Source organism: Gambusia affinis, linkage group LG20 (assembly GCF_019740435.1).
Source record: "Gambusia affinis linkage group LG20, SWU_Gaff_1.0, whole genome shotgun sequence".
NCBI classification, from domain to species: domain Eukaryota; kingdom Metazoa; phylum Chordata; class Actinopteri; order Cyprinodontiformes; family Poeciliidae; genus Gambusia; species Gambusia affinis.
Genome location: NC_057887.1, coordinates 18,680,870 through 18,691,997, shown reverse-complemented (window position 1 = coordinate 18,691,997; position 11,128 = coordinate 18,680,870). Strand labels below are relative to the sequence as shown.

General features: G+C 37.7%; 1 protein-coding gene across 2 annotated transcripts; it reads left to right on the top strand.

Annotated features, from left to right (window-relative positions):
* The first annotated feature begins 122 nt into the window (after positions 1–122).
* Positions 123–9,726, top strand: dclre1a (DNA cross-link repair 1A (PSO2 homolog, S. cerevisiae)). Of its 2 annotated transcripts, XM_044101968.1 has the most exons (10): positions 147–295; positions 422–830; positions 2,552–3,805; positions 4,892–5,025; positions 6,072–6,190; positions 6,496–6,639; positions 6,711–6,856; positions 7,775–7,929; positions 8,241–8,382; positions 9,233–9,726. In XM_044101968.1, the coding sequence occupies exons 1-10, from the start codon at positions 251–253 to the stop codon at positions 9,397–9,399; spliced, it is 2,715 nt and encodes a 904-aa protein (XP_043957903.1). In that variant the 5' UTR covers positions 147–250; the 3' UTR covers positions 9,400–9,726. The 2 variants fall into 2 exon arrangements, with proteins under 2 accessions (XP_043957905.1, XP_043957903.1); XM_044101970.1 differs by having other exon boundaries at positions 123–830.
* The last annotated feature ends 1,402 nt before the right edge of the window (positions 9,727–11,128 follow it).

The window sequence follows — 11,128 nt, the reverse complement described above, 5'->3', positions numbered from 1 at the left end:
TAAAGTAATTTTTGTGTCATTTGCATTTTTTAAGATGTTCTTCTAAAGATATTTAAGCATTTTAGTATTATTCAAAATTTTGAAAGTGTGGCTCTTTATGTCGTACTATGTTTACTTAGTTCATCGTTGTCTTGTGGCGGTAAGGTAAGGGTAGCTAACAGTTACATACAGCAGAACATGAACAAAATACATGAAAATGTTTTCGAAAGCGTGATTAATATTTTATAAAGTGAGTTATTCGGTTAGTGAAATGTCTACACGGAACATCTACACGGGAAATATCCGATACATACAGGTTTGTTTGGTGTCACTTTTGCTTCTGAAGAGGAATGTTACCAAACGTTATTAGTTATTGTGTAATAACCTCTGTTTTGAGGGGACTCTTACTAAGATAAGTTTGCTGCTGCTCCAAATGTCACAGAAGGATGACTCCGAAAATGACATTTGGGAATATAAACCCCTGGAGAAGAAGAAAAAGAGCAATAAATCGCTGTGCGTTTCCAAAAGAAGATGTACTGCCAGGAAAACGTCAAAGAAGGACAGCTCTCCCTCTCTCAGGTCAAAAGAGAAGAGTACAAAAACCAAAACAAATGAAAGTGGAGACTCCTCTGCTGTTGGGGAGGCAACTGAAAGCAAACTTTTATTATCAAATGAATTATCCGTCAAGTGTTCTTCTACAGAGGTAATCCAAAGTGACAGCAATGCAACCGAGAGGCAGATGTCTGAAGACTTCTGTCCCATCTGTCAGATGCCTTTCCACATTCTGGTTGTACAGTCTCAGAGATGGCATGTTGCTGAATGCCTCGACAACCCCAGGGACAAATGCAAAGGTAAACGTCCACCATGTCGTTCCTGCGTCCTGCAAAATTCATTTATCTTCTTCACATTTTGCCACTTTACAACCACAAAAGTCACCCTTCACAACGTGTTTGTGTTGTGACAAAAAGTTCAAAGGTTAAACATACTTTTGCAGTAAATGGTACATGTGACAGTGTACATGTGATAGTAATTGTATAATTAATTTATTAGTCTCCAAATGGGGGATTACTGCTGCAATATGATATTTCAGGGTTTCCCCAGTGTCCTATAAGCCTGGCAGCCCACCAGGCTTATAATAAGCAATTAGCTTTACTTATTTATTCAAGTTTTTTTTTTTTTTATGTTTGCATTTAAAAAATTTTATAGTTAGTCTTCAGGTATTAATCTTCCAATCTTTTAATACCACACAATTATCAAGTTATATTTTCAAATTTCCTGTCAACTTTAAACATTTTTTAACTCAAAAACACAGCTGGTCGTTGGATGAATAACTGCCCTAGTGCCCAACCACCAAGCTTTAAGAGTTCTCTGGTGGAAACCTTGTATTTCAACATCACTTTATTATTTCTTTGGAAAGTTATTGTAAAGAAATGGAATCAGATGCTCTAGTTAGATACAATTTTGTGTGTTGCAGAGTAACTTTGGAAAAACCTCCAGTGGCCCATAAAACAAACAAAATCCTGCCTGACAATTAGTTTTTATTCCCCACCTGATGTAATTGTGTTGGACAGATGACTTTGGCCTGTGTGATTTAATGTGTTTGCCCTTCTGAGCTCCTTTATTGTCTCTTATCAAACACTTAAGTGCTTGCTCAGGATGAGAGAATGCTGCAAAGTCAATGACTCGATGCAATCAACTGGAGGCCTATTGGGACTTTACATTTCACAGGTTTCCCTTTAAGCCTATTTAAATAAATTTGTCATCAAGTCACATTAAGAGTTTACAGTCTTTTACAAATTGTGTTACTGAAAAGTTTGAGAAATTATTTAAAGTATTCAATTAAAAAAAGGGGGATTTCTGATTGAAACTTTAAAAAAGTATATTATTTACACCATATAGAAAAAGAGCTTTAAATAATTGTTTTTCTTTAAACATCATTTATTGATCTAGTGTCCTGACCCGATAAAGGAAAATATTGGTGGGTCTGGTTTCCTTTCAGTGTCAGCTCAGATTAGGGCTGCACAATATTAGATTTTTGGTCAATATCCAATATGCTGATATACTAAAACTTATTTGGCCGATACCAATACCGATATTTTTTTCCTATATCTACTTAGTGAAACTATATGGTTTTCTCTACTGCGGAGTTAAAATACTGCAACTCTTTGTCATTTTAATCTGGTACCAAATGCTAAAAAGGAAGCTGAAAATGATGTAACACTTTTGTTAAATGTCAAATCCACTAACTCTCTCTTAGACAATGACAACACTCCAGAAGTGCAAATTTGACATTGTACTGTGCTGCAGGCATATGTAGTCATATAAAAACAACACCTTTTATATTGCTGAGTTATTTTGACGGAATGGCCTATGTCCGATACTAAATATTGCAGATAAAATCGGCCGATATCATGATATCATGCATCTCTCGCTCAGACTTGTTGTGTGGGAGTGAGAAATTCAGCTTGTTGATTTAATGCCACAACACCAGATTGAAAGTAATTTAACCACAATCACAAAACCGTGATGAAAAAAGTTACCTAAGTCTGATTGATTTGTTTCCTCTTTCCAGAATGTCCAGATGGCCTCCAGTGCTCCTCCACCATTCCAAACCATTACAAGAAGTTCAACCACATGCTTCTCGCTGAAACCCGTGCAAAAGGCCACGCCGCGGCCCCCAGTCTGTCCTGGCAAACAGAGACCAGCGGAGAAGCAAATCTCCAAGAAATTCAGAACAATGAGGCGCTCAGCTTTCCATTAGATCGCTCTTCCTTTCCTTCTTCCTTTTCCAGTCTGAATCACACTCCAACACCTCCGACAAAACCTAGAAATGGCCTTCTGTTGCTGCGTTCTCCTGGGCCTGACGACTTTAAGAAAAAGAAAGGCTGGTTGGGGAATAATAATAAAGCTCAGAAGTCAGTTTGTGAGATTTCATCCACTCCTGTCAAGGAGATTCTTTCAGATCAAGCTTGTGAAATTTCAACAGAGAAGCAGACATCCTTCAAAGATGACGATGATGACGATGATGATGGGATCTCCTACTCTCCGCTGTCTGAGCTCCCGGCAGAGTCTGAAATTAACTGCAGAAAGTCTCTTTTTCTTAATGAAAGCTCTGGTAATGAACACTCAGTGATTCTGTTCAACGACAGCTTCTCAAGTGAAGATGAAATCCTGGCTGAATTCATAGACAAGAACTGTGATGAAGGTGCAACGTTTGATGATCCCTCATCTTCCTCCTCATCTCAGCTGGATCCAGTTTCTTCATTAGCACCTACTAATCAGCAGGCTGCAGAAGCTCCTTGTATATCTCAGAGGGAAATCAGCGGCAGCAGCTTCCAGTCTCCCCAGAGTGTCGTTTTAGAGCGACTAAGAGAAACTATTTGCATGGAGGTTCACAGCAGTCAGAAACTTAATTCTCCTCAAGTATCTTCATCACAGGATTCGTTTGGGTCAAATTATCAAAACATGCTGCCTCAGAAAGGCCAAAGCAAGGCAGTGCAGGGTTCTGGACTGAAGCAGACTGACATTGGGGTGTTTTTTGGTCTCAAACCGCTCAAGGATACAGAAACTGAAAATTTACAAAACAATCTGGACGCCCCGTCTGTTCCAGCATCTGGTAAGAACCCGGGACCGCACAAACAAAGGAAAAGAAAAGCTGACCCGCAGACTGAGGTAGCGCAGGCAGCGGCGATCGGAAATGACTCGGTTGGCGCTCAAAGTGATGCAGGTAGAGGTGGGAACAGAGGATGGAGACGAAGGTGGAACAGAGTAAATGCTGACGGAGAAGTGCAGCTGCCCCGCTGTCCGTTTTATAAGAAGATTCCAGGTCAGTAAGCAAACAAAGTTAGAATATAATTAAATGATTTATTCCAGTTACAAAATGACAATATAGATGAATTGATATATTTTAAATGTATCTCGAAGGTATTTTTATTATTGTGGCTTGCAGTTGATACTGACTTAAAATTCAGCTTTTCAGATTATTAAATTATGCAAAACCAAAAAAGGTTTAATGATAAAAGATAAGACCTCAGTAGTGTTGCATTCTTATCTTTTTACTTTATTTGGCAATTTCTTGTTTTATATATTTCCTTATCTCACTCACTTTAAAGCACTTGTACTGGTTTTTGTAAAGGGCTAATCAAATAAATGTATTATTTTAGTGGTCTACACCAGAGGTGAAACATTTTATTAATTTCCAATTAATAAAATAGGTAAAACTTGATTTTTTTATTTTATTTTTGAAGCTGTTGGTTCACAGTGCTATGTCAGTAGAAAGTTAAGTGGAAGGAAAAAGTTTGGGAATTGTGATGCAAAGCCCATTTGAATTTTGGTTTATGTATAAGTGCTCCATATAATGAATCAATGCTTCATTATATACTAGTATATCCAGCTATGTAATAAACTAAGAGCCCACTGCTCTGAACCCCATTGAAAACCTCCTGGTTATTCCACCAAGTATTGATTCCTGAACTCTTCTTGAGTCAAAACATTAGTATTGTTGTTTCTAAATCAATATCAACTTGTTTTCTTTGCATTATTTGAGGTCAAAAAGCTCTGCATCTTCGTTATTTTGACCATTCCTCATTTCCTGCAAATGAATACTAATTTTTTGCTTGGAATTACAGAGACATGCTGTCAGTTGTTTATAGAATAAAAGAACAATGTTCATTTTACTCAAACATATACCTATAAAGAGTAAAATCAGAGAAACTGATCAGTTTGAGTGTTCTCTGAAAATTTTCCAGAGCTATGTAATGCTGTCTGCGTAATGAACCTACAAGTTTTGAAATGAATAATGGAAATAAACCTTTTAGGGATAATCTAATGTAACTCTATATTGTGTCTCGATTGAGGGGGGAAAAATATTCAAAATTCTGTGGTTTGTGAGATTTCCCTAAAATCTTCTCAGGTACGAAGTTTGTTGTCGATGCGTTCCATTATGGCGAGATTGAGGGCATAACCTCGTACTTCCTGACACATTTCCACTCGGACCATTACGGAGGCCTGACCAGAACCTCCACGTTTCCAATCTACTGTAACAGAGTGAGTCCAGCTGCGGCACGCCCTCCTGTTTACCTCTCCTGATACCTAGATTTCTTTTCCAGTGGTTAAATTTATCTGTGGCTGTTCAGCAGTGAGTCATGATGTTACGTCACTCATTTCAAGCTGTTAGATATTCGTCTGCACAAGGCTTTAACTCTCTCCTGGAGCAAAATGCGATTAAAATAACTTATCGTTTTTGTGAAGATTTTGACTAATCTTCACTTATTTGGGCAGAGAATACAATTCACTTGCTAAATGCTTCTCATTTCTCTCAGTAAAAATAGAAAAGTTATAAAATGGTCTGTTTTGTAAATGCATTAAAGCTTGACCCACTCTGTCTTCAGTCACTCAGAGTAATGAAAAATTTCGCTTGTGGTCGCAGCAATGAAAACTGTTCATGAATTCAATTACATTTTAAAAACCTGCAATTCTGTTTTTTGGTCTCTTTAGTTGTGCAGAAATGACGCACAATGTGCTGGAAATTAAATTTTTCTGGACCTCTGACTATATTTGTTACAAATAAATATTGCTGAATACAATTTTAATTTATTGTCCTGCTGTGAAACCTAAAGTCATGTTTTGAAGCATAAAAACAAAAAAAATACTAATTATTATTTCAGTATTTTTCATCGATTTTATCTGATTAATTGGATAAAAAAAAAAGAATTGCCCCATTTGCTGATTTTTCATTTACCGGTAATGAATTAAATATTTTCTATACGGTATTCAAAATACATTAAGAGGAACAGAAACACTGAAATTCTTTTTTTTTAACTAAAAAAACTAAAAATGTAATGTTATCGTTTATGAAGTTGTTTAAAAATGCAATAATAGCTTTCCTTTTGTGAATTTAAACCAGCTGAAAGTGTTTTATGTTGAATGCAAAATGTATGTGTACCTCCTATTCTGAGTCCTTCCATAAAGTACAGTAGTTAATCGGTCATTCTTTTATCAATAATTTTAGTTTTGGCCAGAACAAGATCACATTCCTGTCTGGTTGCCAAGGTAACCCACCAATTTGACTGCTTCCTGTCTCTTCCTGTCAGATCACGGGGAACCTGGTGAAGAGCAAGCTTCGGGTGGCGGAGCAGTTCGTCCACATCCTGCCCATGAACGCCGAGGTCACCGTGGAGGGAGTCAGGGTCGTCCTCCTGGACGCCAACCAGTGAGTCAATGGGAACCTGCTGCCTTGCTCAAGGGTTAGGGCTGTGACAGGGTTCATACGGGACCTTGAAACCCTGGAAAATACTTCACTTTCAATGAGGTGTTTTCAAGGTTTGCAAAGCACTTGATTTCTGTTTGAAGTCCTTCATTTTTGTAATAAAGTGCAATCTGACGTATGATTAAAAAAATCATAATTATGGAAAAGGTTTTTTTCAAACCAGGTATTTTTATAACCCTAATAAATAGATGCACCTATTTTAAATTTCAAACTACTGAACATTGAGCTTTCCATCCTTGCTCCTTCAGTTGTCCTGGAGCTGCAATGCTGCTGTTCTTCTTGCCCGATGGACAGACGGTTCTCCACACCGGTGACTTCAGGGCCGACCCCTCCATGGAAACGTACCCCAAGCTGCTCAGCTGCCGGGTTCAGACTCTCTACCTGGACACAACGTCAGTATCTTGACATACTCTGTGATTTTTGGTTACTTTGAGGAGGTTTTAATGGCTGCTTGTCGTTGTAGCTACTGCAGCCCTGAGTACACGTTTCCCAGGCAGCAGGAAGTCATCAGCTTTGCAGCCAGCAGGGCCTTTGAGTTGGTGACTCTGCACCCGCGAACACTCGTGGTGTGTGGCTCCTACTCTGTGGGGAAAGAAAAGGTCTTCTTAGGTATGTGGTTTAGGATCTTTAAGAATTTATATGACTTATATCTCAAATGCAGTGCAATACGACCATAAACCTAAAGAAAGATGAATAAACTAACACCTGAATATAAATTAGGCTATTACTTTAAATTTCACTCTTAAATTAATAAACGTCTTGTTGTTAGTATGAACATATGGAGACGTAGTTCAACCATATCTAAACCAAACATTTTTTTATTTTTCCACAACCTTGATTTGCTTTCATCCGGCTAAAATGTCACCTGTTATTAAATCTATATTGAAACTCGAATGCAGAGACACGGGATTTCAGGAATTGTCTGTTTGAAGAAAGTAATGAATATGTGCTGTCCTCTGCTGACATGCAGAAAATGGGCTGCAGCTGTTTTTATAGAAATTCACTTGAATCTTTTCTTACATCAAAAGTGTCAGAAAGCTCAGCATGATGAGTAAAAAGTCTTTTTATTGAACTATACCTCTTTTATTACCACAGTAAATGTTTACTTAACGCAATGTGATGACAGTTATTTTAGTTATCAAATATTTGATCAATTGATTGGATAAAAAAATTAACATTCTTGTAGATTTTTTTTTTTTGTTCAACCACTTAAGCCTTCATTTTATGTACTATCAGCAATGCATTAAAAGATAAAAAATAATTTCCACTCTTATACAAGAGAACATTTTATTGCAGAAAATGCATTAGTTTTGTAATGGATTTAGCTTTTTAAGATAAAACTTTATCTTTGCATATGTAGCGATTAAAAAAGCAGGTGACCATTAAAATAGTCAATTTTCTGGTCGTATAACGTGAATGTTCAAGAGGTATGAATACTTTTGCAACGTTCCTTTTGAAGTGTTTCTGCAAAGGTAGTGTGAGGTAAAAACTGGTGCTTACACGGCTAACGTTGTGATTTATTTGCAGCGCTGGCAGAGGTCTTGGGATCCAAAGTGTGCCTCTCCAGAGACAAATACACCACCATGTGCTGCCTGGAGTCTCAGCAAATCAAGGAGCGAATAACCACCGACTGGAAGGCAGCCCAGGTTCACGTGCTTCCTATGATGCAGCTCTCCTACAAAGTGGGTGCAGCAGGGCTTGGTTTTTATATCATTTTGATTTCCACGGTCGCCGTAGCAAATATTAACCTTCCTATTAAAGGTTGTGATGAGCAAAATTACCAATATTTCTGCAAAACATTGTCTCTAGTGAGATTTAAATTTGCAGTCCTGGAGTTTTCACACATGACTGGTTGCAGAAAAGCCGACTAATGTTAGGCTCTGCTGGAAGGCAGAGCTGATGTTTGCAATAATGCTGCATCCTCAGCCTTAAACATAATTTTAAAGCATTCTAATGCACTTTTTTTAATTTTTTTATGTTGCCATCTCTGCAGAAGCTGCAGGATCACCTGGCACGCTTTTCAGCACAGTATGATCGACTGGTAGCCTTCAAGCCCACCGGCTGGACCTTCAGCGAGCAGGTGGAGTCGGTGGAAGACATCCAGCCACAGATCAGCGGCAACATCTCCATTTACGGTTAGTAGAAATACTTAACTGACCAGATTCAGGTTTAGATGTTATGGAAATGCTTGTTTTAATTCAAAGAGAGCAGGGTAAAACATCAGACTACTTTTCTTCATGCTCCAAATTCTGACAGAAAACATGTTGTATTCAAACAAAAATGAGAATGTGACTGAATTGCTTTGAATTAGCCTACAGCGCCCTCTATGGGGGATAAAACCAAATGAGACTTCATCATAATCAGGCTACATCTTCTTCCATTTTCAGCACAGCTTGAGTGCCATCTTGCTTGAAACCCCAGCGGTGATATTAGTTGTGACTTGATTTTCATTAGTAAATAAATCCAGTTTTCCTTACAGTTTTATCTCTGAAGTTCTGGATAGATACATTAACATCAGAACCATCTGCCATGTAACCTACAACCATTAGCTGGAGGCTTTTGCCACCAATTTTAGCTTTTCACTCCTTCCACTTTATCTGTTTTTGTGTCACTCTGACAGATGCTAATTTTCCTCCTCTCTGCTTCTTCTCTGGGCTCCATTTCAGCTGCATCTCATCTTAGGAGACCTCGTGTTAACTTGTAAGATGGTTGAAGGCAAGATGAGCAAGAAGCTGTCACAGTTTCTTATTTTAGAGGACAAAGGGATCCTTTTATTGGATTTTCCACTGAAATAACTCAAGCATGTTGTGCCTCAAGATTTTGGCGTCTTCTCTATTTATTGTTATATTTCATAACATCTGGCTTCATGTCAGAGTTTTACCTCAGCTGTAATTGCTCCTCTGTTTACCGAAGGGGTAATAAAGAATGGATATCAAAATAAACCCTGAAGAAAAAAGATGTTAAACTTTCTTATTTCTGTGACAGGAATCCCATACAGTGAACACAGCAGCTTCCTGGAGCTGAAGCGTTTCGTCCAGTGGCTCCAGCCTCTGAAGATCATCCCTACTGTGAACGTTGGCAGCTGGTCGAGCAGGAAGGCCATGGAGAAATGTTTTAGCGAGTGGATGTCAGAAGCTAGAGCTAAACTCTAAAATGGGCCGCTGATTTTGAGAACTCTTCTGAAGCTCCAATTTTAGTTTTTGAAAGTGGTTTTAACACTAATAATGTAAATTCTGACTCTGAATGGCTAAATATGCAGTCTATGACCTGTTTATTGAGTAAAACATCAATTCAATCCAACCTTTGGTTACAATGAGCTGTTTACACAAACATGTTTACAGTGAAACTTAAGGTATTTTACCTGCTAAATTATCTGTTGTGACCACATTCCCTTTATGTGTTGAGTCAACATGCTGCTTTTTAAACAGTTGTTTTTGTTTTATATTTTTGTTCTAAAATAAAATCTTAAATATTCTTTAGACCTTTGGCTTGTTTACCTCATTTGTACCAGTTTAGAATAATAAAAATTCACGCTTTTCTATATAATTCCTGTAATTATTTGATGTTTTATGTAATGATCTAATCTGTGCCAACATTTGCAGCACTGGCTTTGAAGATGCTAAGTTGTTGTTTTGAAGTGTGGTGTCATCTGTTGGGTGTTTATCTCTAAGGCACCAGAGGTGCTCTGTGAAGATGGAGCTTTCTCGAATTTAAAGCTAGATTTTCAGTCATGCCCTGCGACAGACTGGCGACCTGTCCAGGGTGTACCCCGCCTCTCGCCCGGGACGCAGCTGGAGATAGGCACCAGCAACCCTCCCGACCCCATTTAGGGAAAAAGGGTGTAAAGAAAATGGATGGATGGATGGATTTTCATTCATAGTCTAATCTATCAAGTTGGGGGAAAAAAATCTTAAATCTTCTGGATGATTTTGGGAGAATCCTATAGAAATGTGCAGTTTAATCAAGCTGCACATTTCCTTTACATATTGAAATGGGTGTATTTTCAAAAAATGGAGGTCTATGTGGGTAATTGAATGAAAAGGGGCTAATAACCTTTAAATTGCATTTATTTTTCTGGTTTTGACCATCTACAAAAATGGGGTAAAAGAGCTCAGAAAATAGTTTGAGTACATAAACCTATACATCATGCAACACCATTTCATCAGGCATGCGAATGGATAAAATGTTCTGTCCGAATAAAAAAAATTGTCTTTAATACCACAAATGATGGCTACAATAAAACTTAATATATTAGTTCCACTTTTATCAGTCTTTCTTTTTTCAATTACGGAGGTCAAATGCTAGTTTGTGGATAGCCTATAGCAGTTTCAGCTAACAAAGTCCCCAACATGAATAGAGAATCTGCTAATATAAGATAATTTGCTATAAGATTGCATTATTTTTTTTATGTCAAGAGTTCCTAATAAACCTGATTGATGTGGCAGGGGAGGATTGGTGTTCACGCACAAGCTAGCATTAGCACAGCTGCGTCAGCGACGGTTTAAAAGATCTAAAATATTACAGATAAAAATAAAAACTGCTCTGTGAATTTCTTAAGTGCTTTTTAAACACTATTTTTATTTAAAGAAACTGTTTCTAAAATTGTGAACTAGAAGCAAACCAAATAAAACCGGAGAATCTATAAAAACCGTAGGCACCGCAAAGACTTGTCAGCTCGTCGGCCATGTTGTGAGTGGCAATTTTGTCTAGAAAACAAAAGCATATCTTCTTGGAATCATTTTATTGTTGTTTTCCAAATTAAAATAAGAAAATACGTTGAATGTTTTTCCTAAAGCCTTAATCATCGTCGAAATGTTTTTAGGGCAACTGTGAGATGGTTCTTTGTGTTTTATAATATGGGTCAGACTCAGCAGTGGTTTT

Bases quoted from the DNA above. Each gene is read 5' to 3' on its own strand.
- dclre1a (XM_044101968.1), top strand. From the start codon at position 251: ATGTCTACACGGAACATCTACACGGGAAATATCCGATACATACAG. The intron at 3,806-4,891 runs GTCAGTAAGCAA...AAATCTTCTCAG, and splicing joins GTTTTATAAGAAGATTCCAG to GTACGAAGTTTGTTGTCGAT. The intron at 8,383-9,232 runs GTTAGTAGAAAT...TTTCTGTGACAG, and splicing joins CGGCAACATCTCCATTTACG to GAATCCCATACAGTGAACAC.